This window comes from Lampetra fluviatilis, chromosome 1 (genome assembly GCF_964198595.1).
Source record: "Lampetra fluviatilis chromosome 1, kcLamFluv1.1, whole genome shotgun sequence".
Classification (NCBI taxonomy): Eukaryota; Metazoa; Chordata; class Hyperoartia; order Petromyzontiformes; family Petromyzontidae; genus Lampetra; species Lampetra fluviatilis.
Genome location: NC_136275.1, coordinates 19105935 through 19133801, shown reverse-complemented (window position 1 = coordinate 19133801; position 27867 = coordinate 19105935). Strand labels below are relative to the sequence as shown.

General features: G+C 49.0%; 2 protein-coding genes across 2 annotated transcripts; one reads left to right on the top strand and one right to left on the bottom strand.

Annotated features, from left to right (window-relative positions):
• Positions 1-17114, top strand: FTCD (formimidoyltransferase cyclodeaminase). The gene is made up of 14 exons (XM_078858658.1): positions 1-159; positions 3492-3675; positions 4559-4687; positions 5241-5329; positions 5816-5995; positions 7940-8077; positions 8882-9013; positions 9612-9673; positions 9827-9953; positions 11439-11600; positions 12618-12661; positions 13852-13990; positions 15808-15903; positions 17016-17114. The coding sequence occupies exons 1-14, from the start codon at positions 1-3 to the stop codon at positions 17112-17114; spliced, it is 1740 nt and encodes a 579-aa protein (XP_078714784.1).
• Positions 16080-27705, bottom strand: RDM1 (RAD52 motif containing 1). The gene is made up of 7 exons (XM_078858672.1): positions 27468-27705; positions 24663-24836; positions 23698-23820; positions 21197-21359; positions 20027-20119; positions 19269-19342; positions 16080-17258 (listed from the first exon to the last, which is right to left on the bottom strand). The coding sequence occupies exons 1-7, from the start codon at positions 27558-27560 to the stop codon at positions 17247-17249; spliced, it is 732 nt and encodes a 243-aa protein (XP_078714798.1). The 5' UTR covers positions 27561-27705; the 3' UTR covers positions 16080-17246.
• Between the last annotated feature and the right edge of the window lie 162 nt (positions 27706-27867).

Genomic DNA, 27867 nt, shown 5'->3' with positions numbered 1-27867 from the left:
ATGAACCACGTGGAGTTTGTACGCCTTGGGCTGGGCGAGTTCCCATCATCATCAGCAGCATCGTCGCCCTCTCGAGTCGTCCCACCGACAGAGCCGGCCGGAGCGATGGACAAGCTGGTGGAGTGCGTGCCCAACTTCTCGGAGGGCAGAAACCAGGAGGTGAGCGAGGTTCCCGGAGGGGTGGAGGGGGTATATGTTGACCTTCTTTCGCACCGTATGCGTCCAACCGCGCTAATCGGAGGTGTGGAGCACGGCTGCCTTGTCGATTTTCGCGATGCTGCTGGTTAGACTGTTGGGGTTGAACCTCAATAGGGAATTGACACACAAAGACTTGCTACTTACAATCACGTTCTTCATTATTATCATCGTGAGCCATGATCAATCTACTGCTGGATAAAGGACTCCCTTGTTGCCGTAACTATGTCTCGCGAATCTGCGATGCAACAATCCACCCAGCACCGGCACGCGAGCTGATTTCGTCGCTCCATCTCTCCCCGGTGGATGTCCTGCCAGTCCCGGATTAAGCTAGTGCGGTGCCTGTAGCATATGTTATAAAGGGGCCCTAAAAAAAATAAAAACATTTTCAACTTGCATAGTAAAGTAATTTTTTTTTCATTTGCTATACAGCCAGATAATACGACAAATCGCTAACATTAAACACCCAGTCGTTCATCAAAGTTGAAGGCAGAATAGTACTGTAGTAATAGAGCAAGTGCAGAATCACTGAACCAAAATTGATACTGTAGCTTGAAAGCATTTAGCCCGGGGCCCTTGAAAGTGCGGGGCCAGTAGCATGTGTCGCTACTTTTGCTACGAGGATAATCCGGCACTGCGTCCTGTTAATTCACAACGTGAAGGCGAATTCCCAGCAGCTTTGAGACGCTGGGGAAACGCCTAAACACGAACGGCACAAAACCATTAAGCTTGTAAAATGCCTTCAACACATTGGTCAATTTGATCTATCCGTTATTATTTTCATACACTTCTAATTTAATTGAAAGTAATTGGTATATTGTGAGCAGGTCAGTATATAGAATAATGCTAATTATTATGTTATGGCGTATTTTTATTTATTAACGTTGTTTTTTCCCCGACAAGGAAACTATCAGTTCGTGTGCCATGGCGCCTCGCCTCATTTAACTTGCTAAGACCTCCCCTGCTAATCTGTTGTAAAAATCCCAACTCCCAACTCGGAGAAATGTCACTGCAACGATAAACACAACCAAACACCCCCAGCGAACGATAGAGATTAAATTGCTTGGTCGATTCGGGGTTACTGCAATTCTCCCTCTCCACTGGGTTAAGGCTTCTATTCTTATTCCTCTTCGGCAACTCCTCGCAGCCGATGATGATTGTCTTCCATTATCAATGTCTTATCTGTGGCCCCGCAAGTGGCTGATGAGGGAGGGCTAATCATCTCCAGACTCTGGGGCTGGAGCCCATGCCGCCCGCGTGTTTCCAAGGGGGATGGGTGGCGCCTGGGTTATTGATTCGGTCTGGAACCACGCTGTTGTTGTTTCTGCCACTCGCGCAATTTACTCCTATTGTCGTGGCTGTGTGATCTCTTTACTGGACTCTGTGAAAAAGTAGCTTTATAACTCATCTGATTCCTCCAGTATAAATACATATTCTTATTCTGAATTGTTGAGATATTTGCATCAGCAGCAAACTATCAACGAAACTTTTTATTTTACCAGGTAAGGCCCACAGTAGTGACCTGGCCACAAATCATAGCTCAACGAAGTGGTTCATCACGTAGAAATGTATAGCAGCCACCTACTCTATAAGCATGTTTCAAAATGTGGAGGGAAAAACCAAACGACTCGGATAAAAATCCACACGACCACGGGGAAAGAGAACGCGCAAACTTCGAATATACAGCAGCAGGCGTCAGGGTCGGGATTGAACCCACGACCTCCTGCATACCAGGCGAGGTAGTTAACATCTCCTAGCCACGGCGCCCCTTCCTCGATGTGGGGCGAGCCTGGGCAGTCGTCTATCACGAGTTGGTGTCGGTGTCGCACTTCTTCATGTCGGCCTTGAAGGACGTCTTTTCAGTTTGTCTTTTTAATAGTATACCATGGAGGTTACTCAAACACACCTATTATCTCCGTGTGCCTGTGAAGAAGGGCCATTGCCCGAAACGTCGCCTGTCATTTGCTTTTTGTTCTTTTTAATGCCACAGTGTTATTGAAAAATGAGTTTAGTTTATGAGAGAGGGTAGTTGCAAAATGTCTCAATGAAAATGAAGGGCACTCACTTTGGAATAGCTGTACGACAGTGCTATTGGGTTACTTCAGGCTGTTTTAAGTACTACATGAAAGTTAATTGTTAGCGATGTAGGTTTCTGTAATTTAATTCTATGACAATACAATGTTGGTGATAAAGGAAACATTAACAGAGTTCCATAGAAAAAAAACTCGAGGTAAACTCGCAGTGGATTGCAAATTATCTCTTGACCCAGCACTGTCTGGCCTGGCTGGTGATTTCACGCAAACACCACGCTCTGCTAATCATTGACATGGGGCACACACACAGACCTGGCTGCCGATTTTCAAATGTTCAAATGATTGCAGACCACCAATCAGCAACATTGGTTGGCCGACACCCACATTAAACAGACGATCAATGTGTAACCCGGGCGTAAATATACGTTTTGACCCCAGCTCGGCATAGAACTGCATTGTTGTTGGTGGAGAATAGTTTTCTTGTTTTCGTAGGCCACAAACAATTGTAAAAAATATCAGTTGCTCTTGTCTGCTCAGCAAGTCCATGCAGGCTCACCTTTGATCAACGCTCTGACATCACATTCATGCCAACGTTGATGATGATGTTGAGCATAGTTCATTCCACATTCTCTGAGTGGCACGCAACACGCCCTTGCTTGTTGTGTAGCTATTGTCCAGAACATTTACACCACACTGCCCTTTCTGGACAAGCAGGCAGGAGCACGTGGAGGGTTATCTGAGAGTGTCAATCACAGCCCAGCTCAGTAGCGAATGTCTTGGGTGGCATGGGCCCAGGTAGAAGGAATACAATTGGGGCCCCCCTCTTCGGGTGGCAGGAATTGATTCATAACGAGATCTGGTGGTTGTTGTGTTCACTTTTATTGTCTACTTCACAGGTGTGATAGATCTAGGCTGACAGAAACATGTATGGGTGTGGAAACCCTACTCTTCGTGTCTCTAAACTGATGGGTCTGCACCCAGGACGTTACGCGTACTCAGGGCACCCGCACCAAGACATCTGGACATCTGTGAAAAAGAGCTTCATAGCTCATCGGTTTTTTTTCCAGTCAAAATAAAGATTCTGAAAAAATAAAGATTTTGATTCTTAGCCGGGCACATGGGCTTCTACGGCCCATGGGGCCTGATGCAGCTGCACGGCGTGGACCCTCGGTAGCTAGGCCACTGTCTGAAAAACCTCTGGCCAGGCATCCCTGTGGCTGTCCGTGCAACATGCGTGCGTGTGCGCCGGCTGGCCGTGCATAGGTGATCGAGGCGATCGCCGAGGCCATCCGGCGCACGCCAGGATGCCGGCTGCTGGACGTGGACCCCGGGGAGTCGTCGCACCGCACCGTCTATACTTTCGTGGCACCACCCGGCGCCGCCGTGGAAGGGGCCCTCAATGCCGCCCGCGTCGCGTTCCAGAAGATCGACATGCGGAGGCACCACGGTGAGCACGGGAGGAGGTGGGAGGGGGGGGCGACGCTCCGGGAACGCTGGTCCAAGTACTGGCCAACATGTGCCGGGGTTTTATTTTAAAATCTTGGCACAAGCTCTCGAGATGTTCCCGTGCTTAGCTAGGTCCGCTCCTTGATGTCATCATCCCATCTCCAAGTCTATCCTTGTCTTCCCCTTGCCCTTCTGCCTTTGATTATCCCAAGGAGTTGGCGTCGCAGTCGGGCTGCCTGCGAGCCTCGTGCTACACATCCACAATTTGCCATCCTCCGCTGTCCGGCTGAATCCAGCATTGTTCTCCGGCATCCCGTTGTTATTGGCACCTGTTCTTTGTTCGTGTTTTTACTTTTTGCCTCGGCAGAAAAGTCATCGACAGTTGCCACTCAAACTGCCCGCAACCCAGCCTGCTAACATTGCCCACTAACCCTGCCCCAAATTACTGCCTGCTAACAGTGCTTATTATTTTCTTATTAAATAATAAGCACTATTATTTTATTTCTAGTATTACGTTTATTAATTTTAATTATATTTTTTACCTACGTGACTTTACCGAAAAAACCCAAGAGTATGAATCCTTGCAGTCACGAAAGCTTCAAATCTAGAAAGAATATCATTCATAATTGGTAAAGTCACGTAGGTAAAATAATAATAATAATAATAATAAAATAATAAATTAAAATAACTAGTGATTTAATTTAGTTACTTTTTATTTATTATCATTATTTTATTTTATTATTGTTATTTTTTTTACCTACGTGACTTTACCGAAAAAACCTAAGAGTATGAATCCTTGCAGTCACGAAAGCTTCGAATCTAGAACAGTGCCCAACCCCGTGACCCTGTGCCCGCATCGTGGCCCGCCTCTTCTCGCCTGGCAGGCGAGCACCCCCGGCTGGGCGCGCTGGACGTGTGCCCCTTTGTGCCGGTGCGCGGCGTCACCGTGTCGGAGTGCGTGCGCTGCGCCGAGGAGTTCTCGGAGCGGCTCGCCGAGGAGCTGCGTGTGCCCGGTCTGTCCGCCTGTCCGCCCATCCGCTCGCACGTGATTGGTGTTTGTGCCACCACGCTTCTTCTCGCGGATCTTATCTTATTATCATGGTTGCTACATATGGTGGGAAAAAAGTTCAACATACATACATATTTATAGTTCAAAAGTGGTAACAAACATAGAGTGATTTAGAGGGTAGGGAGCATGCAAGGGCCGAGGAATGGGTGACCTTAACAGAGGACATTTAGGGGTCACGAATGGGCAGGGAAGAGGAAGGGATAGGGCATTTGAAAATAACGAGTTTTTACCTGCGTGGGTTGAGTTTGGAGAGCAATCCGATAGCGTCTGGGGGTCGCCAGTTTGATTCTGTTCACACCTCCTGCAAAATCGTTTACCGTATAAGGCAATAACCGGTGGTGCGAGTGCGGGATTGCGTGTCCCCCATGTGATAGAACAGATTTAGGGGGAGGGGGGATGAAGGTGGATGGATATAAAGTATAATTCCATGACGTTGCATCAACGATGATGATGGTGATGTTGATGCCACGGTGGTGTCTTCTCGTCACGTGGGGCAGTGTACTTGTATGGAGAAGCAGCCAGAAAGGACGATCGGAAGGCCCTTCCCAGCATCCGCGCTGGAGAGTACGAGAAGCTGGGAGACAAGGTGAGAACGTCCCCGCATGGCGATGCCCCCACTCTTGACGACCCGGGCCTCAACCCCAGCACCGCAGCAGCTCGTAGTTTAGATTTATTTATTCTTAAACGGCACCAAATTGCAGTGAAATTCTTAATTGTTTTGTTGGTTTGTAAAATCCCTCTCAAACAATAACTCAAACAGCAGGTGGTAAAGCACAATTTAGAATATATATATAACCTCCACAAACAGCACAACGTGGGTAGGCCCTCATTTGGCAGTGGAATAACACAATGGCTGTCGGTGTGCATGCGTGTATGTTCACGTGTTTGTGCATGTGTGTGTGTGCGTGGTCGTGCTGGCCACCGACCCCCACGTGTGCCATGCCAGCTTTCATTAGGTGGTCACTAACAGCACGTGCCCTAACAGTCTGTTAAAGGCTATACGGGGGATATTTGTCTTTTGTGGTGACGACGACGACGGTGGTGGTGGTGGTGGCGGCGACCGTCACGGCAGCTGAAGGACCCGGCCTGGGCACCGGACTATGGACCCGCGACGCTGGTGCCATCGTGGGGGGCGACCGTCGCCGGCACCAGAAAGTTCCTCGTCGCATTCAACGTCAACGTTCTGGGCACCAAGGAGCAGGCGCACCGCATCGCGCTCAACCTGCGAGAGCAGGGCCGGGGGCCCAGCCAGGTGGGAGGGCGGCAGCAGCGGGTCATGGGGGGTGGCCACCAAACTCAAAAAAGCCCTGCTGCCCAGCCAGCTCTGAGAATTTAAACTTTGGTCACGGGACAAACATTAATTCTAGATTTGAAGCTTTCGTGACTGCAAGGAATCATACTCTTAGGTTTTTTCGGTAAAGTCACGTAGGTAAAATATCAAAATTAATGAAAATAAAATAAAAACAAAAACAAAAATCACGACGTTTCGGAGGCAACACAAGTCTCCGTCATCAGGTGGGACCGTCACAGCCGAATTAGCTGCATCAAGTGAGGCAATGATTCAAGAAGTAATCCCTTATAAGCAAGTTGAAGGGGGGAGGAGAGGGGGGGCTCATCAGAATGTGGTAGCCAATGAATGGAACGTATCGGGAGGGAGGGGGGCGGGGCTCAAAGACAGCACGGAGCGCCAAGCACAACGCATCGGGAGGGGGAGGGGGGGGAGCGGGGCCAAAACAATGGACGACGGCTTGGACGCGGTTGCCGCTGCACACGCCAACACAATGGACAGAGAGGGGGGAGGGGAGGTCTGATACACATGATAGACAAAAGAACGAAAATGCCCATGCCTACACTTTACCGAGTGTTAACATCCCCAGTTGTTTTTTGGAAGTGCTCTCTTCATTGTTCAGCCGGCATTGGTGTAGGCATGGGCATTTTCGTTATTTTGTCTATCATGTGTATCAGACCTCCCCTCCCCCCTCTCTGTCCATTGTGTTGGCGTGTGCAGCGGCAACCGCGTCCAAGCCGTCGTCCATTGTTTTGGCCCCGCTCCCGCCCCCCTCCCCCTCCCGATGCGTTGTGCTTGGCGCTCCGTGCTGTCTTTGAGCCCTGCCCCCCTCCCTCCCGATACGTTCCATTCATTGGCTACCACATTCTGATGAGCCCCCCCTCTCCTCCCCCCTTCAACTTGCTTATAAGGGATTACTTCTTGAATCATTGCCTCACTTGATGCAGCTAATTCGGCTGTGACGGTCCCACCTGATGACGGAGACTTGTGTTGCCTCCGAAACGTCGTGATTTTTGTTTTTATTTTATTTTCATTAATTTTGATATTTTACCTACGTGACTTTACCGAAAAAAACCTAAGAGTATGGGACAAACATTACTCTCGTAAAAACTTTTTTTTTCTTTTTAACAGGTAAGGCCCACTGAGCTATATAGCTCTTTTTCAGAAGTATTCTGGCCACAGACGATAGCTCAACCAAGTGGCTTATTGTGTGGAAATGTATAGCAGCCAATTACTCTAAACGCATGTTGATTCTAAATGCTGAGGGAAGAACCGAAGAACCAGGAGAAAAATCCACTTGACCACGAGAAGAACATGCAAACTTAAAATATACGAGTTAGGGTCGGGATCGTACCCATGACCTCCTGTATACCAGCCGAGGTAGTTAACGTTTCACCACCGTGGCGCCCCTATATGGGCGGCCAGCTCTGAGAATTACAACTTTGGTTTGAACTGTCACGCAACGAATGTCACCCTCGTGTGGCAGAGTGGGTGTGGAAGAAAATGCTTGTTCCTCCTGTGTGGATCAGGTGACTTTAAGGGATCTCAAAAGGCGTATCGGTGATTTTCGCTTCCGTTGGGGCCGTTCTCTTGATACAAGGGCGGATGTGCTGCTCTGCGAGAGAGCTACGAAGGGATTATTCGTCACATGACACCAATTGCACCCGGCGAGATAACCACGAGGAAAAAAAAGATCAGTAAAATGCCTCCTTAGCCAAACCACCAGGAAGTGTCCCACGATCACTTTGTCGGTGAGCCACTGCCAATGCGATATGATAAATGTATTGACATATTGCATCAGAGTGCTCGTAGCCTGGCACAAATGCTGAGTCAAGGTCGACCACCACAACCACCTCGTGGTGACCGGCGGTTGTTGATGTGCGTCTGTTGGCCCACGTGGATGCCCAGCCCGGGCGTCTGCGCTGCGTACAGGCCATCGGGTGGTACCTGGAGGAGCAAGACCTGGCCCAGGTGTCCACGAACATCCTGGACCACGAGGTGACACCCATGCACGAGGTCTACGAGGAGGTGTGCAAAGACGCCAAGGTGAGCAAAGAAACAAGTAGATTTTGAACGACACGCAAAGACGAGCCGATGGTTGAGGCAAGGCTGAGAGCTGCATTATACATGCAATGTGGCAGTCGCATGACGTGCATGCAAGGCGTGATGGGAGTCCTACTGTGTGTGAGCACACCTTTGTGTATTGTTAAATCGATTAAAACCTTGACCATCACCACCACTATCATCCACAGCATCATGACAGTACCATCATCACCAAATGGATGACCACGCCATAACACCGATGATGGTGATACTACGACACTACCTATGAGTAGTTGGCAAGATCAGCGTCAAAAGGAACGAGACCACTCACTATAGGCGGATCGGTGTGAAAGTAGACCGGACTGACGGACCACCATGTGTCCTGGATGAGCCTCCATGAAATGTAGCGGCCTTAACCCTTTCCCGTTTAAAGACGTCTGCGAGTCGCATGATGGGTGTCCCGTTCACCGCTGAATCTCGGAACGTGTGAGTGGTTCAGCGTAAATTTTATTTAGAGAGGCATAGCGTCGCTGTTTCTAAAGGCATTGTGGTCACCATAGAGACCTGCAGCGACACGACCACACTCTACGTGAGCTGGCGCCAAACTGTGCCACGCACCGTCCCGCATGGCCTTGTGGGGAGCCTCGCTACCAATAAAGTTATTTTTCACTTTCGTTTTTCTTTTCTCCGATTCCGTTGCCACGACGGAATTGGAGAAGAGAAAAACCGACGACGTGCACATACGTACACATACGTCATCGGTAGGGGAAAGGATTAACTAACCGCGACGGCCGGTGTGGAATGCAGGAGCTGTGCGTGGCGGCCGTGGGCTCCCAGGTGGTGGGTCTCGTGCCCCTGCAGGCCCTGCTCACCACCGCCGCCTTCTACATGAAGCGCGACCACCTCTTCGTCCTCGAAGAGGAGAACAAGATCCGCCTGGTGAGAAACGCGATGGTGGATGGCCACGCCACAGGGTTTTTTTTTACCCCTTGAGTCAGGGGGTCGGCAGCCTGCTGCTCCGGAGCCACATGAGGCCCTTTACGGACTGCTTCGTGACGTGATGTACGTACGTACGTATGTATTTGCGTTCATTGCGATTCTTGAAATGTTGAGTTTTGTACCAAATTAGACAAAAAAAATGCCTCGTGTTATTTTGGTTGCCGACCCCTGGCCTAGAGGGGCCCATGGTGTGAGGTCGGAGGTCCTAACTCGATCCGAGATCTCACTTCTAGATCGGTTTTGTTGAGTGGAAAGATTTTTCCCTTAGATTTGAGGCAGGAAAAATGTTGCCACACAACCAACCTAAGTCGGTAATGTCACGTGATAGACCTTCTAAAGTCATAAAAATGTAATTGGACAAGTCACCAGGTTAAACGGTGAACTGATAGAGGAATGTCACTGGACAGTTTACCATGGATTAAACCGAGTAAACACATTGTGTGTGCTTTTACTGATTGCGTGATCGTTTTACTGATTTCTTGATCGATTGATTGCTCTACATGATTGACTGCTGAATTAATGATCAATGGGGGCACAGGTCGTGAACCGACTGGGTCTGGACTCAATCTCCCCGTTCAACCCCAAGGAGAGGATCATAGAGTTGGTGCCGCAAAAACCGCTTCCACCACCACCACCACCACCGCAGACATTCTCACGTGTGTGCTAGTGTGCACACACTCACACGTGTGTACATGTGGACACACACACGTCCACACTCACACACGTGTGTACACGTGTGTATGTGTGGCCCAGGTACATGACGGGCGCGCTGGAGGGCGGCCCCCTGTCCTCGCTGCCTCTGCACCGGTTCATCCGCAGCGTCGGGTCGCGCTCCCCCGCGCCGGGCGGCGGCTCCGTGGCGGCGGCCGTGGCTTCCATGGTGTGGGGTGCTCTCTGGTGGTGCTACTGTGTGGTGCTGTGTGGTTTGTAGTGTGCCGTGTAGTTGGGTAGTGTGTGGTGGTCTGTGTATCTTGAACTTATTTCACGCCGTACGTAGCCAACTATGCTAAACGGAGGTGCGGGGGAAGGACAACAAACTAAACACAAAAAGTAGTTTTCAAGAAATTCGTTTTCAGTTTAGATGTAAAAGTCCATACCTCCAGCGGTTAGCGAGCTGTTCGATTCCTGTTTCACGACCAACACCAGTGACGATTATCTGAACTGGTCATGAGCCTCCCTGAGGTCGACTCAGCCTTAATTGAGTACCTGATGGAGTGTAAAGATCGCCACGAGGGAGACAAAGGCGGCCGGACGTGGTGTTGGCCACCCACCTAACGGTACTTGCCCGAACAGTATATTAAAAGGTTATACGGGGTTGGGGGGGGGAGGGTCTTGTGGTGTATGCTGGTGTGTGGTGAGGTGCTATGTGGTGGCAAGTGTGTGGGGTGCAATGGTGTGGTGTTTGGTGGTGTAGTCTAAGGAATGGTTAAGCCTCGTCTTGGGTTGCATAGGGGGTACGCAATCATCATGATTGCTTGTGTTGCAATCGAAACGTCGTGATTTAATTTAATTTATTTTATACCTACGTGACTTTACTGAAAGAACCAAAGAGTATGGATCCCTGCAGTCACGAAAACTTCAAATCTAGATTGCACAGGTGGTCTTCGACTTAACTAGTGATAATTTTCAGCAGCATTGAATTCATCAACAAACTCTGGTCCGGTTTCAACATTCGATGTCTCGTCAGCAACAAAAAGCAAGGGACAAGTCCTTACTTACTAACAACTCCGATAATTTTTCATTGCTGGAGCGGTTGCCCCCCCCCTACCTGAAAATCCTGGCTCCGCCATTGAATGTTAAGTGGTATATTTATACCATTGGAACCTCCTTTGCCAGTAGCAAAATATGATAATTAGTTTTTTACCCTTTTATCTGGCAACAAAACTGACACCTTTTTTTTTACAAGGAGTCATGTTTGCATTGACCACAATACCTGCAGTCGAAATGCAAACAAAACACAACTCTGATAATGTATGCACTGTCCTTGAAATTGATTGGTCCACACCCGAGACAGCTTTTCTTTAGAGCCTAGTCTCACATGGGTTGGACCAGATGACGCCAAAAGGCGCACAACTCAAAGACAATGCACCATCAGAGTATGAGAGCTCGGGGTAAGCATTTACACCATTAGAAACCTCATTTGCCAGTAGCAAAATATGATAATTGTTTTTTTTACCCTTTTACTTGGCAACAAAACTGACAGCAAAACTGACAGTTTTACTGCCAGGTAAAAGGGTATAAAACCAATTATCATATTTTGCTACTGGCATAGGAGGTTCCAATGGTGTCTCGTCAGCAGTCGGGCGTAGACTGAAGATAAAAACTAATTTTAAAAGATGCCGAATCAATTACCGCCGGTGTGCAGGGCGCGGCGCTGGGCTCCATGGTGGGGCTCATGACGTACGGAAAGCGGCAATTCGAGGAGGTGGACGAGGTGGTGCGACGAGCCACGGCTCCTCTGCACGACGCCATGGGACTCCTCTCCCTTGCCGTGGACGCTGACGCCTGTGCCTTTAACCGCTACATGGTGACGTCATCCCCCCCACCAGTCCCTCCCGTCTCCCCCCCCCCCGTCTACCCCCCTCACCCCCCCGTCTCACCCCCTCACCCCCGTCTCCCCCCCTCACCCCCCCCCCCCGTCTCCCTCCCTCACCCCCCCACCCGTCTCCCTCACCCCCCCCGTTTCCCGTACCCCCCCACCCGTCTCCCTCCCTCACCCCCCACCCGTCTCCCTCACCCCCCCACCCGTCTCCCTCCCTCACCCCCCCATCCGTCTCCCTCACCCCCCCACCCGTCTCCCCCCCTCACCCCCCCACCCGTCTCCCCCCCTCACCCGTCTCCCTCACCCCTCCCCACCCGTCTCCCCCCACCCGTCTCCCTCCCTCACCCCCACCCGTCTCCCTCCCCCACCCCCCACCCGTCTCCCCCCCCCTCACCCCCCCACCTATCTCCCTCCCTCACCCCCCACCCGTCTCCCTCACCCCCCCCACCCGTCTCCCTCACCCCCCCCCCCACCCGTCTCCCTCCCTCACCCCCCCTCCGTCTCCCTCCCTCACCCCCCACCCGTCTTCCTGACCCCCCCCCACCCGTCTCCCTCCCTCACCCCCCCACCCGTCTCCCCCCCTCACCCGTCTCCCTCACCCCCCCCATCCGTCTCCCCCACCCATCTCCCTCACCCCCCACCCGTCTCCCCCCCTCACCCCCCCACCCGTCTCCCCCCTCACCCCCCACCCGTCTCCCCCCCCCCCACCCACGTCTCCCTCACCCCCCCACCTCCATCACCCACCCCGCTCCCACCTCCCTCACCTGCTTATCTACTGAATTCCAATCCAGGCTTCAGCTGCCCATTATTAAACCGGGTTCTAAATCTAACCGAAGGCTCAGCCTGGTCACCAATGACTGAATTAACTCAAACACAAAATAGCATTTCGGTTTTCACTGAGCTTGGATTATTGCCTGCTCGCTTGGAGAGGCTTTCATACACCAATTGATTGATTTTGGCTGACGACGTCGATGATGTGTGTGTGTTCGACATGGGGTTTAGGCGGCTCTCAAGTTACCCCGGGGCACGGAGAAGGAGCGCAAACGGTGAGGCGGGCTAACTCTCCCCTCTCCCCTCTCACCCCTCCACACCTGCCCTGCCCTCTCAAGAGCCGTCTGATTTGCCTTTTCTCTGTGCTCTGTAATCCACGAGCCCAGACCAGATATTGAATTTATCGGTACCCATGGTGGTGGCATAATCACACCTCCGATTTAGCACGGCTGGCTACGTACGGTGCTCAAGAAGTTCAACATACACAACTTGTGGTTACAATCACTTTACGTGGCCAATAAGTGATTTGTGATAACCATTTTAAATGACTGGGTTGTCACATAACTCAGTTATTTGCCAAATAAATATTTCTGTGCTAACAAAGTTCTCACTTTAGCTGGCACAAATTTCTGCTCTGGCCCTTGGACTACACGCACAAGTTTGAGCAGCACATTTCTTGACTGCATTAAATATCATTGTACAACAGGGGGGGGGGACAGTTTTGTAATTGCAAGTTTTGAATTTCTTTTAACATTTCCAATTTCATAATAATAATTTCCAGTGATTTATTCAAGCCATGCCGGTGCAATCCTAGTTTCAGCAAGGCTGTTCTGGTGCTCCAAAGCTTTTGAATATCGCGACTTTCCTCAACTTAACATTCTCTTGCCTCCTGGATACAACCAGGTTCGGTTTGCCCCCAACAGTTTGGGAATTGGCATCTGCGTTTAGGTAGTAAGAATTTGAATTGTACCGGGATATTGTTATTTGTGTGAACTTATTTCGTACATAGCCAACCATGCAAATCGGAGGTCACCGAGGCTGACGGGGAAACATGTCCAGGTTTGGTCTGTGGAGAAGGTGGCAGCCCGATGCGAGACGGGCAGACGGGTTACCCGAGTAGTTGGTGGGGTCTCTGCAGTGAGTGGAGCATGTGCGCAAGCAAACAGGGCCACAATGTCAGTGAGGCCACCTGCTGTGGGCAGCACTGCAGGCCACTCTTGTAAATGAGACTACCCTGGACACCCGAGTACTCGCCTGGTTAAACAAGCAAATCTTGACTTTCACTAGTGGCCAAATGGTTACGTCGGTCAACCTTGACATGACGAGTGCAAAAGTGAGTGAGGCTGCCGTACCGAGGGGCTGCCAGTTCCACGAGTTGAGTCTCCCAGAAATGCCATAGCCCGAGCCGAGTGACAGCAGCGATGCGATTGCTCAGAGCGGCCCGCGCGTGCCGGGCAGCGTGCAGGCGGAACGAGGAGGTGCAGGCAGCGCTGGCCGAGGCGGTGGCGGTGCCGCTGTCCGTGGCCGAGCGCGTCGACGACGCGTGGCCTTTCATGCTGGAGCTGGCGGCACACGGCAACTACGCCTGCAGATCCGACGTGCAGGCATGCAGCTCTTGACGGCACGATGCAGACCACGATAATTCATGTCAATGTACAGCTCTTTGTTTGGCCATATTTCACGATAACATCTGAACTAGTTCTGGGAAACCCTGCCCCTCCTTCTTCTCCATACCGCACTGATGGGGGGAGCACCCAAACTCGATTCAGATATCACGATGCAGGTCTCTCAATTCATAAGCGTATTATGCAACCCGTCGCCCCAGTGGTAGACGAGTAACACGATTGTGGTGTCATAACAATAAATGAACGATTTACGCCACTTGGCAAGTTAAGCCAGTGACTGAATTCTACCTAAACATAAAGTTTGTTGAACATGCATTTTACGAATAAACACATTCCTTCGGAGTGGGCAGGTAGGAACTTGGTTGGAAAGCGCATTCGTGCACGACAGACAAATATGCACGACAGACAAATAATCCCTGGTGGGCAGTGTGGAACTTGTTGTTCCTACCTGTATAAAATATAACTTGACTTGAGGTAGCCAGGCAGCCAGCCAGGTAGCCAGCCCCCTTAACTATCGGCCCCTCCCCCTTGCTTAGGCCCCTCCCCTTACTCCCCCTCCCTTAGGCCCCTCCCCTGACCACCCTCCCTCAGGCCCCTCCGCTGACCCCCCCTCCCTTAGGCCCCTCCCCTGACCCTCCTCCCTTAGGCACCTCCCCTCTCCGTACCCGGCAGTAGGTCTCCACGAATCAAAGAGCTGGTGGGCAGTGTGGAACCTGTTCCTACCTGTAATATGCATTGTCATATAATACTCCGTAAAGTATTTTTTTTTATTGGGGGGTCGGGTTAATTTACATGCTTCATGTTAACCTAGAAATGCATTAACTTGTTTTATCTTTTACAAGGAATACATTTGCTTTTTTGGACAAACGGAATCACCTTAAGGCTGGGAATGTTGAAAGAAACACGAGGCAAAACGATCCGCTTTTTTCGTTTCAAGGCTTCCATTTTATAAATGGAGCCACCCTCCCCCAGTTCCATTTTGTGAATGAAACATCGCCCGTCTCCTCATTGGCCCGAGTCGCGGCGGTGCCCCCCCCCCCACTACAAACCCCAACCCACCGCTCCCATTGGTCGGTGAAACCCCGCGAGCTCGATTAATTAAATAATTGCATTCGGCGCCCCCGAGCCAATGGGAGGGCTTCTGGTGGGGCGGGGCCGTGGTATGCACGACAGACAAATAATCCCTGGTGGGCAGTGTGGAACATTGTTCCTACCTGTATGATCAACAGACTACACAACTTCAGGGCAGTCATTGATACCTCTCGTAGTGATCTAATTGAAAGTTGCCCTCCCAGTTGCTGACATTTGAGATACTAAATCATTTACTGGAGAAAACAGTGCAACAATTATTGCCGTGAATGACTACCCCAAACCTGTGCCGGTGAATCGGTCTTGAGGGTGTTGTGCTTCTAAAAAAATAGACGAGCAAGAAATCCTGGTTTCAGGAAGAGGGTGTTGCAGAGTAACAATTACCAGAGGGGCGAGTTGAGGGGTACTGATATATCGTGTCGGTAGTCCCCTCCAGGTGTATCTATGTTGAACTTATTTTGCACTGTATGTAGCCAACCGTGCTAATCGGAGGTGCGGGGGAAGGACAAACTAAACACAAAAAGCACTTTAAAAGAAATCTAGATTTAAAAGTGCATAGCTCCAGTGGTTTCCTAATATCGGAAGGGTGTGTTCCAGACGGCCGCAGAAGAGCATCTGAAATTGGCACGATGCGGTGACCGTCTTTGTTCGATGGCCAGCTAAAAGCCACTGCTGCTGCGAGGATGACTGGAGTTTGCGTGACACAGGTGGGGGTCAAGGCGCTGGAGCTGGGCGTGGAGGGTGCCTACTACAACGTGCTCATCAACCTCCCCGAAATCCACAGCGAGTCCTTTAAGACAAAGGTTGTGGCTCAGGCACTAGGGTCAAACCCCCCCCCCTAATTCGCGGCCATGCTACGGTTTTACTTAAGGGGTCGTTAAGTTCAGTGGAAACACAACCTCGGTGTGCTCTCCGGGCACACAAATTGAAGTGTCTGAAGGAGGCAAAAAGAAAGCAGTTTTTAAGATAGAGCAAAAAAACACCTGGATTCAGGAAGGAAAATGCATATTTTTAGTTTATTGGAAACAGGTTCAGTAAAAAATGAAACGTTTTGTACAAGACACAAGATATAACAAAACCTGTATACATTATTCTTACTACACGAGCAGTCTGAAGTATGTAAGATACAAATATTTAGAAAATGTAAGTTTAGATCGTCCACTCTTTAAACTATCTTCCAAAACTGTTGAGTTGCCTTTCAACTGAAGTTGCGTAAATGCGATCCATTCTGCTGAGGGTTAACTTAATGCAATTATTTAATATATATGTAAAATATTTACTCTGTTATAAATTGACACTAAAAAGTGCTGCCGTTTTATTTGGACACAATCTGGACGAGCAAAGCAAAAGCACTTCAATTTGTATACTCTTTTTACCGATTAAAACGGGGAACGTGATCAAACATTAACAAGTTCGGAAAAATCACGGAAATGCGTGGATTATGTACAGCTTTCCAACAAGTGTTTGTCTTCAATAGTTTTATTAGCCGTACAGAAGCCGATCATGGGTACCTGTCAGGGTCAAAATTTTTGCATATTTACAAGTTGTTTTTGCCCTGGTTACTCTTTGACCAATCTGGTTTTTAAAATGGTAAATCGCCAACAGCAACATAACTTTAATCTACAGGTTTATGTTTTGACGCATCATAGTGCCCCCCCCCCCCCCATTATGGATGGATGGATGGACAGACAGCTCGTGCAAACAATGCTTCAAGCGTAGCCGGAAAGAATAAAAAATATATAAATAACTGTGGGAGGAATTTTTTTTTTTCTGCCGAGGCACAGTGACATTCCAAGCCATCCCACAGAGGTTCACGACGTCAGAAAAGTAACACCAACGCATGCCGCAAACGTTCGTATCCGCTGAGCAAGCGTGATCCTGTGCACGCACGTGTGCTTCCCATCTCTCCCCACAGGTGAGAGAGAAGATGGAACGTCTGCTCGCCCGTGCTCGTGAAAATTCCGCCCATATCCTGGACGTGGTGTCAAGCCGAGAGCCATCCTCGCTCGCGTGAGCGACTTGGAACGGTCGTGGTGCTCGGGCAGTTGGGGGGGGGGGGGGGGAGTCGAACTCAGCGGTGTCAAGCAGGCAGGCTTGCACGCCGCACCTCCTTCCCTCCAGAACACATGGGGCTTGTCAAACCTCATCACAGGAGCTCCTAGGAAGGGTTCATTTGTTGAAAAGGTTAAAAGTAAAACACAGTACAAGGCCGCCTATCCGACCATCATGTATCCGCCCTGACCAATTAACAGCCCACACCCAGTGCAATATTTGTGCGTGGTGTGACTGCCATTTCCTATAGATGTTCACAAATCTGATCTTATAATATAATTAAGTGTTCTTAATCTTGTGTACGAGGCATTTTCATATCCGATCTGACTGTAGCTTCATACCTAGCAAGTCGGATAAGCAAAGTTGTACCATACATCAGTTAAGACAGTGTTGGCGATACGTGGAGGAAGGGGCGGTGAATATCGTGGGGTAGAAATGGAAGCTTACACAAAATAAGGAGTAAAAATTGTTACTGCTTCAGCAACTTTACACAGGTTGAGAATGTTTTCTGTGGAATGTGAAGACATGTCTACGCATCAAAAATTGTGAGTGTAGGCTAATTGCCTTTAATGTAGATTTAGATTTTATTTTCCATTTTCTGTGGAACTTAATTTAGTATGTGATTTGCTGGCACCAGCTATGCTGCTACAAGTAGCCACCGTGCACAAATAGCTTAAGTGTTCTGCTGTTCATAAAATGCCGACTTGGCGGGGTGTGTTTGAAAACAGATATAAATTGGTTTCCACGTACGTACGGAAAATAAAATATTTGATATTAGTTCATGTGCCATTGAATGATTTATGTCCAATTGCAACTATTTCGGCAGCAGTGTGAGCAAAGTGTGATAATACACAACTGGCATGTCAAGAACAGTACATTTCAAAAGCTTTGTGCAAATATAGCAAGCGGCTTGTAAAAACTACAGTGAACCTATTTTACACACGTGTGAAGACCGATACATGTAAACAGTGAAGTATTGTGGCAGCTCAAAGTCTAGTGGTCTTGATTTGGTGCAATATTGCTGCCGTGGTGTAATGTGTTAGCACACGGGACTTGCAATCCATCTCGCCAGTTCAATCTCCCGGAACGGCAGTTGAAACAATGGTGCGCGTTTCTTCAAATTTCACCCCCCCACCACTACCTCGGATTAACACGGTTGGCTACGTATGGTGTGTGAAAGAAGTTCATCATACATGTGTAGTGACACAGCGCCGACTGCTGTACAGCAGCAGCAGCAACTAGAGGTGTACATTTAGCGCACACGCCCTCTTGAGCATATACACAGTGTGTGTGCCGGCAGGGCGGAGGAACTGGGGCAAGGGTCATGGTAGACCTCATAGGGAGGCCCCTGGAACCCTCTGGTGGGTTCGAGAAGGCTCGGCTCCGCCCTAGCTGCGCCGAGGGGAATAAAAGCAGTGGAGAGTGAGAGCGCCGGGCTGTCGGTTCTGGGAGTGGACTCGTCTCTTCGTCGCTGTCGTCGTCACCGCCTTCGTCGCTGCCGCCTTCGCCCAATCATTGCGTGGCCGGACAGTAGTTGGCTGTCTAGGTCGACGCCGTCGGTGCAACGCGGACAGGGTAGTGTCTGGGCTGGGCCATACGGCAGTGTGGTCGTGAGACAGAAGGCCAGAGTTGGTGGTGTGAAGATTATAAAAGAGAGAAGGTGCCTCCTGCGACTACCTCGTCTCCGACTGAGTGTGTGCACCGCACGCCACCCGCACACACGTCTCGGAAAAAAAGAAGAAGAGACCTACGACACTACACATGCATACATATACATGTCCACATAACAGAATAATTAAATGGGTACATCACGTATAAGCGATCGACAGCTCGCGTGTGATGGTGTAACATGTGGGGTACTCCCACCTCTTTCAATATGTCTAGCCAGCGTGGAAGAGTAGGCCAATTACCGACTTGGGAGGCTCTAGAGCTCCATCTAGCAGAGGCCCTTCCACCAGCAGTTGCTTGAATACGTAATTGCAGGGCTGTACCTTTACCTATTGCCAACTTTAAACAGATGGCAATGGGATGTTTGCAAGACAGGAGGAGGTCGAAACCATCTGCACAGTCAGTGACCGCAAATTTCCACTCTCACAGGCAAGCAAGCAGCTCTTACCAGCTCTTGGTCGGCAGTGAGGTCATCACAATTATCAACCCGTGGATCCAAAAGCGCTGCGACCGGACCAGTTTCTGGCGGAAGTACACATGCACATGCAGATGAAGTATAAGTAATGCTTCACCTTCTGCGCAGTTTAAGTGATCATGTAGGAGTGAATCATAGACACCTACGTCACAATGCAAATAACCTGGAGGTAATTTCATAGGCATTCTCTGACCTTTAAGGGTCTATCCATATCAAAAGGTACAAGACAGCCTTCGTCCATTCATATTACTTCGCTAACAATTCAATATATTTGAAATTATTTACTCTTTTCTTAAATTGGTGATCATATTTTAATACATGACCACTATTACTCGTCTATCGACAGGTCGCACGTGTTGGGTAAAATGAGGGTACATCGCCGTGTCCTGCCAGCGTCAAAATTATTGCTGTTGGCACTTTCTCCTTCGCGGCGATATTCGAATCGCAGTGCACGGAACAACGCGAGCTGCATAACGGCAGCACGGCGACCTTCCTGTGCCAGCCCAGAAACACAATCACGGCCTTCATGGTTAAGTTGATTTACAATCACCCCCAGAAATCTCCAGCGATTCACAAATAACGGATAAGAATTTGTGGACTCACCGAATCATCTGCATGTATGTACGTATGTATGTACGGTATGTTGGAACTTCTTTCACACCGTACAAAGCCAACCATGCTTATCAGAGATGCGTGGCTTTAAATTAAAGATCCGATCTTGTGGTCAGTACCTGGCAGCAGAATGATGATCTTGCTGAAGGCGTTAGAGAGGGCTTTGTCCATTGCCATCTTCTTTATTTTTGCTAACTTTGTCCGCTCCATCGCTGAAGAAAAATCACGCATTAACACATGCACCCAATTAACCCTTTCACGTTCCGAGATGTCTGCAAGTTGCTGGGGTGGCTCCCATTGACCGTTGAATTTCAGAACGTGCAAGCGGTTATCGTTAATTTTATTTAGTGTGGCATAGCACCACAATGTGAAAAACCTTCACAACTCATCGGATTCCTCCAGTATCAATAAATATTCTGAATCTGTAGTGGCACGACCACAATCTACGATAGCTAGCGCCAAACTGTGCCACACCCTTTTGCATGGCCTTTAACTTCCAATTCCGTTCCAATGACATACGTGTACGTCAACAGAATGGAATCTAAAGTAAAACTGATGATGTACACGTACATCATAGGAACGTAAAAGAGTTAAAAACCTCCCTCGCCGATCAGCTACTACTCAATGCACATAGTGCTGTGTAAAATACACCACCAAATTGGGAAGTGGAAGTTGTGCCGCAATAGCATATACATTCCTGCTAAATGAAAACGTACGGTCGATGGTCAAGGATAATGATGGGAGAAGCAACCATAGGTGGGAGTTTGCACCACAGCATGTATATCGTGGAGATGGAGCAATGAAATCAACTTGTGTGCAGGTGGTTAGGTGTTACATCGCAGGACTATGAGAAGCGGCTTGGGGAAGCCTTCAGGAATGGATTATGGCTTATGATTAAATGTTTTTCTCAAATGGATACATTTCCACATGATAAGCCACTTTGTTGAGCTATCATTTGTGGCCAGGTCACTTCTGAAAAGGCCCTAATAGCTCTGTGGGCTTTACCTGGTAAGATAAAAATGTTTTATTTTTATTTGTATTTATTTTTTAAGTGATTAGTTTACCTTTCCTCTACTTTGCATTCCTATCCTCTTCTTGTATTGTTTGTTGTTGTAACGTTCTGACCTGCCCCCGCTCAAAATCTGTGAAAAAGAGCTTTAGAGCTCATCGGATTCTTCAGGTATAAATAAAGATTCTGATTCTGATAGTGTCCATGCTTTGCCTCTTGCAATTTGTTCAGACGAGACGGTACGAGCGCTGCACATGCCTTGCCGCCAAGTGGGACACACCTTGGCTCTGCACCTTCTCCTCGTCCTCCCCAAACCCGCGCGCCGCAATCTCGAACGCGGGCACAAGCACCTCCACGGCACACACGGCCCTCACGGTGAGGACAGGCTCCGTGGCATCACCTCTCACTACCGTGTTCCCAGCCGCTCCTCTGCTCACCGAGTTCTGCAAGAATGGCACTGTCAAATTCCTTTAGAGGGGCACCCAAACATTAACAAAAATCCCTGTATAGCCTGAACAGACTGTAAGGACAAGTGCTGTCAGCGAGCACCTATGAAGGCAGGCACGGCACACGAGAGGGTGGGTGGCCAGCACCATACCTGGCCGCTTTTGTCTCCCTAGTGATGCTGTGTGCACATCACACCAGGTACTCATTTGAGGCAGAGTCGACCTGGGAGATGGCCAGAACTGGTTCAGATGATCATCACTAGTTTTGGCCGTGAGCGAGAATACAACTTGGATCACCAGCTTCGTAGTGCAGCACGCGAACGATGACACCACCGCTCCCCAAATATTAACACACCACACACACCTCGGGGGGCAAAAGAGGCTTTTTGTATTTTTTACATGGTTGCATGTCAGTCCATTTTTGAGATTATTCACAAATATGACATTGTAAATAATAATTCTTGCTATATATTTAATGTCGTATACATTTAATCATAGAATTAAAGCATGATTTACATGCAATCAATTTAGTTTTCTGGAATAAGCTACTTTTTTTTAAAACGAGCCACTTCCTAAATATTTTATTCGAGTCTCATTTCTGCCGCTGAAAGAGGTCCTTGCAGTTACAGAAGTGAATGCCCATGCTAACATTGGACACAAAGTGTTGCCAGGTCGAAAATATTCTACTCCATTAGGGGCCAACCATTTAGTACGTACGCATGGAGGGGGAGGTATCCCAAACGTGTACGCTTGCGTATGGGGGGTCTACTGACAATGTACGCACACACAGGAAACGGGGGGGGGGGTGAAGGCTCGATAATAATTTGTCTACACAGTTCAGTTTCTTCAGTTGTCAGACAACAAGTACTACTAGGAGAAGTGGGACTGTGGGAAAGGTGTCACTTGTGTAATAAAGGACTCTGCAGGCGATGTAAGTCTCCGTTCGTCCTTTATTTGGGTTCTTGTCCTCCGCACCCCGCTGGCCTCCTCCTCGGACCAGCGTCGTCTCTCACGCGCCCCGCGCACTCTCTTCCTCCTCAGCTCCTCCACTCGTCCTTCACCCCGCTGGTCCTGACAAAGGACCAGCGTCTCCTCCTCCGTGCCACGCACGACCTGCTAGCCCCTCCGCTAGCCCCGTGCACTCCGCACGCTCCGCTAGCCACTCCGCTAGCCCCGTGCACCCCGCACGCTCCGCTAGCCACTCCGCTAGCCCCGTGCACTCCGCACGCTCCGCTAGCCACTCCGCTAGCCCCGTGCACCCCGCACGCTCCGCTAGCCACTCCGCTGGCCCCGTGCACCCCGCACGCTCCGATAGCCACCCCGCTAGCTCCGTGTGCCCCGCACACTCTGCTGGTCACCCCGCTGGCCCCGTGTGCCCCGCACACTCCGCTCTCGCTCCGCACACCCTGGCCGACGGTGCGCCAAGCCCCCATCAGCCACGTGGCTGATGGCGCGGCGGCCACCCAACGTGGTCCCGCCTCTTCACTCCATCGACTGGCCTCGATCTCTTCCGGGCTCCCCTCTATAACCCCTCTCTCACGTGACCCTGACTTCTCCCTTCCGGATCGTCAGATCCGCTCTTCTCTTACTGCCCTGCTGGCTCCACCTCCAATACCCCAGGTCGTGTGATTGGGCTAGAGTCCAGCAGCAACCTCATTCACGTTCGCATTACACTTGTATGCCACCGTACCCCTGACTGCAGCTATCACGCAGCTCAGCAAAATAAGTGGCCAATGTACGCAACTTAATGATTTAATGCAGCTGGCGGTGGACTGTTTCCTTAAACACGTTAATATTATTAATCCTTGATCGTTTCTGCGTGGATTAAATATTGGCCATTCTATAGGATTCGGGGGGGGGGGGGGTACGTCAAGCGTATGTACGCATGTGGGGGGGGGGGGTGTAAAAAATACGCGTGCATATAGGGAGGGGGGGGGGTCAAATTGACAGATTTTTGCGTACGTACTAAATGGATGGCCTAATACCCGATGAGTGTGGTCAATCGTGCAATCATGCTGGAGGTCTTCTCAAACAGAACACTACTGACTCAGATGCTGCTAAATGGCTCAAGACAACTTAAGTTGTATTTTTGTACCCACATGCAATCGCTGCATGCATATAGCATGGTGAACATGCTTGCATTGTAAAGTGCCCTGGAAAGAGGGCTATATAAATCTGAAATAGAATAAAAGAGAATGCTTGCAGCGATTGATAAATATCCTTTGCAGGCCATTTCAAAGTAGTAGGCCTCATGTGGCCTACTACTGTGTCGTGGGCTATATCTGTCCCGTGCACCGTAGGAAGCCGTGTGCACAGGGGGGAGAAGTGTCCCTACCCCAAGGATGCTGTTGGACCAGCCGTTAAAGCCAAAGTAGTAGTTGGCGAGGTTGCAGCAGTACTGGCGACTGAGTGGCAGCTCCCGCAGCACATCCCCGGCGCGGTCGACACACTGCTGCACCTGTGGAGCACAGAAGACCAACATTGGGCAACAAGCAACACAGAATATTTATTTTTATACTGGAGGAATCCGATGAGCTATAAAGTTATTTTTCACAGATGTCCAGTAACACCCCTGTGGCCACGCTCTTAAAAAAAGAGATGCGATAAAGATGCCCACGTGTCTTTTACGGAAATATTTTTTTAGGAACTGAAGGTTTACACATCGTGGATAAACCATGCTAACTTCAATGGTACATTTCACAATCCACTCTTGATAAGTTTTTACTGTATCATCTCTCCAGGGATGGGCACATAATGAAGGTCATATTTTTGTTCATCTACTTAATAAGTCTATCTGTTAAGAAAAGCGTACTTTGTGGATAATGAAATTTGTATGGTTATAAAGTTTTTCAAAGACACCCATGAAACACAATGAAAGTTGGACCGGAGCTATGTGGCAGTTTTTGGTGTTATCATCAGCATCGTCCGAATCACGCTGGGTAAGGTTAGTAGAGCAGGGGGTTTTCTGCCTTGGGAAGGATGTCTGCCAATTCTAAACGCATGCAAGAAATCAACCGTAAGAAATCAACCGCAAGAAATCAACCGATTACAATTATCAGTCAGTTAATTGCAAGTCTCCCAGCTATAGTTTGGTCTTCTTTAATGCAAAATTGTACACAAACCATTCACGTAAAAAATGTGGCTTAAACATGTCATCTCTCAAACTTATAACCCACTGCAAACACGTAATTTGTTACACGTGAAAAAACTATTTCAGCAAACAAAGGAATAAATCGGTAGATTTTTTTTCACGGACAAAGGGGCTAACAATTGGAGAGTGGCATCGGTCCCAACCCGCACCCGCAGGATGCTGCCAGCGAAGGGTCTGCGGTGGAGCACGCGGGCTGCGCGGGCGGCATCACGGAACGAGTAGAACCGCACAAACGCCTGCTGGCACCCGTCCCGCTCACCCGACTCCGTCAGGCGCAACGAGAAGATGGGCCCCACCGTCGAAAACAGGTCATGGAGCTCCGTCTGTAGTACGCAGGCATGGTCAGTGGCAGGCAAGACACACATGCAATGAGTTTTTATTTTCCACCGAGTGGCAGTGGTGACATGATCACGTTGCTTGGGCTGCAGTGCACTTTGAGGTCACGTGAAGTTTTAAAGGCTCGTTGGTAGGGGGAGGTTCACGGGACAGACCCTGGTGATCGAATTGACTGGCAGATGCACCATCTGCACTCCCTGTGCTGTGTTTTAGCCGCCCCGCTCTGCTCGTTATTGTGAGCGTTGCTCCTCACCCTTTACCCACACGCATGCTCGCAAGCAAACGCAATCGCAAGCATTCATAACGGAGGACCATGGTGGTGCGTTTCCAACAAGGTCAATAAACATGGCGTTGATGGTGAGATTCCCGCTGCTGCCCAAAGGTTTCTGCAGGGATTTACCAAAGTTTGCCATCTACAGGAAAAATAATGTTAAAGACACTCAGACATAAATATACCTGCGGTCGGAATGCATTCCGACCGCAGGTATTGTAGTCAATGCAAACATGACTCCTTGTAAAAAAGGTGTCAGTTTTGTTGCCAGATAAAGGGGTAAAAAACCAATTATCATATTTTGCTACTGGCAAAGGAGGTTCCAATGGTGTAAATGCTTACCCCGAGTTCTCATACTCTGATCGTGCATTGTCTTTGAGTTGTGCGCCTTTTAGCGTCATCTGGTCCAACACCATGTGAGACTAGGCTCTAAGGAAAGCTGTCTCGGGTGTGGACCAATCAATTTCAAGGACAGTGCATACATTATCAGAGTTGTGTTTTTTGTTTGCATTCCGACCGCAGGTATTGTGGTCAATGCAAACATGACTCCTTGTAAAAAAGGTGTCAGTTTTGTTGCCAGATAAAAGGGTAAAAAAACTATTATCATATTTTGCTACTGGCAAAGGAGGTTCCAATGGTATAAATATACCACTTAATATGCAATGGCGGAGCCAGGATTTTCAGATAGGGGGGGAACCCCTCCAGCAATGAAAAATTATCGGAGTTGTTAGTAAGTAAGGACTTGTCCCTTGCTTTTAATTCGAGGCGTGTGCGGCGATGGCACAGCCATCGATTGAGGGTCGAATTCGAGCCGTGTGTGATCGGCATCGCGCTCGCTGAAGGTGAATGCCTTCAGGGAAGTCGTGTACTGTATACACAACTGCGCACAATTCTGAGTAACTTATAACTGCTTTGCCGTTACTTATTGCCAATTATGCACTCAGACTATTGTCATATCATCTCATAGAGTCCCTGGCACATAATATGTTACACAGTGGCAGTGGGGGTCGCAAAATGCCGATGTATTATTAATAAACCCCAATGATCCGAAATTAGGGATTTCGATCGGATCATTGGGGGGGAGCACATGCCACACCCACCCCCGGCTCCGCTAGTGTTAACATTCATGACTACCATGTGTAAAATATATGTACATGCGTGGGTGATGAGAGCATGTGAAATTACCCGTGATGTTTGAATGGAATGGAGCAGTGGTGCAGTGGATAGTGCACTGATATTTGAACCTGGTGACCAGAATTCAATTCCTAGTCACAGCTAAGATCATTGGCGAGTGATATCTGAATCGGTCGTGGGCGTCACCCCTAATCACCACCTCAATTTCAGCAACTAGACCAGCAAGAAGTATGGTCAGATCTCAAAGGTAAAACCTACTTGGAAATAAAGTTGTACAATTTGCAACTTTCCCATGCAACTAAAAAGGTCTTTGGGATCGATTGTTGTATTTCCAAGAGAAACCTAAGGGTTCTAACTTGATCAAGCATAGGACATTAGTTAATTGAGACCCAGAGTCGTGCACAAAGCTCGCTGTGAGGGAAAAGATTGTATCTGTTCGCAATGGAAACAAAATGTAATGGCGATTGAGCTGTTTAAACTTTACAATCCCAAAATCAAAACCACACACAACTTTCATGGTCAATACCGTGATACTGGCAAGTGCGCAACACCACTATGGATCACGCAAAACCACATCTGAAACCCAGAATGTTTAAACCCACAATGTTTAAACCCACAATGTTCAAACCCACAATGCTCAAACCCACAATGTTCAAACCCACAATGTTCAAACTCACAATGTTTAAACTCACAATGTTCAAACCCAACACGGCCAGATGATTCGCCCCCACGCTTTAAAGCAGCAACTCCAGAGCTCTTCATCGAGAGCCGCTGTAACGAAGAGGCGAGGAGCGATGATGATGAGGCTAAGGAGGTCAAGTTGCAAAGGCGATGAGTTTGAAGAGAGGTCAAACGGGGTCAAGAGTGCGACAATTATGTCGCCACGAAGTTGACTTGTAACTAAGCGAGCTGTGAAGTGGCGAGTCGTGAACGAGTGTGGTAGTGACGAGGTGAGTTGTAAGCGAGTTGAATTGTAATGCTGTGACGAGGTTAGTTAAATTTCGATTTAAAGCTTTCGTGACTGCAGGGATTCATCTTCTTGGTTCTTTCGGTAAAGTCACGTAGAATGGAAATAATAAAAAATTAAACATAATAATATAATATTATTTTACTGTTTTATTTTTATTATTTTATTATTTCCATTCTACGTGACTTTACCGGAAGAACCAAGAAGAGGTTAGTTAAACTATAATCGTGTTAAACTTGAACTCACCGATACGCGTGGTACTCCGCGCACCCGCACCGATTTGCTGCGCTCCGAGGGCAGAGAGAATCGCAGCAATTCCAGCCGCGGCGACTCCTCCATCCAGACGCTTTGCTCCAAGAGACCCCCGGGAAGCACGACGATTCCCCCGTGGTCGAAACCCGACAGAAACCGCGAGGCCTCAGCGGCGACGGAGATTTGCAGCAGCAGCAGCTACAACGACAACAATCTCACCCACCACCACCGCGCACCGATTCCGATTCGTTATAAATCGATTCGCATAACTCGAATCCTCGACTCCCTACCGATTCACGAAGAGCTCGATTCCGGAAGAGAAGTCGATCCGATAATTATTAACCGAAGCGATTCCTTTGTCAGAATCAACAAACTCGACGCAAAGTTTTGATTT

Excerpts from the sequence above, each read along its gene's own strand:
- FTCD (XM_078858658.1), top strand. The coding sequence starts at position 1 with ATGAACCACGTGGAGTTTGTACGCCTTGGGCTGGGCGAGTTCCCATCA. Across the intron at positions 160-3,491 it reads CGGAGGGCAGAAACCAGGAG|GTGATCGAGGCGATCGCCGA; the intron begins GTGAGCGAGGTT and ends GGCCGTGCATAG. Across the intron at positions 9,014-9,611 it reads AGGAGAACAAGATCCGCCTG|GTCGTGAACCGACTGGGTCT; the intron begins GTGAGAAACGCG and ends ATGGGGGCACAG.
- RDM1 (XM_078858672.1), bottom strand. The coding sequence starts at position 27,560 with ATGGAGGAGTCGCCGCGGCTGGAATTGCTGCGATTCTCTCTGCCCTCG. Across the intron at positions 24,837-27,467 it reads GCGGAGTACCACGCGTATCG|ACGGAGCTCCATGACCTGTT; the intron begins GTGAGTTCAAGT and ends TGCGTACTACAG. Across the intron at positions 21,360-23,697 it reads GGTCCAACAGCATCCTTGGG|AACTCGGTGAGCAGAGGAGC; the intron begins GTAGGGACACTT and ends CCATTCTTGCAG.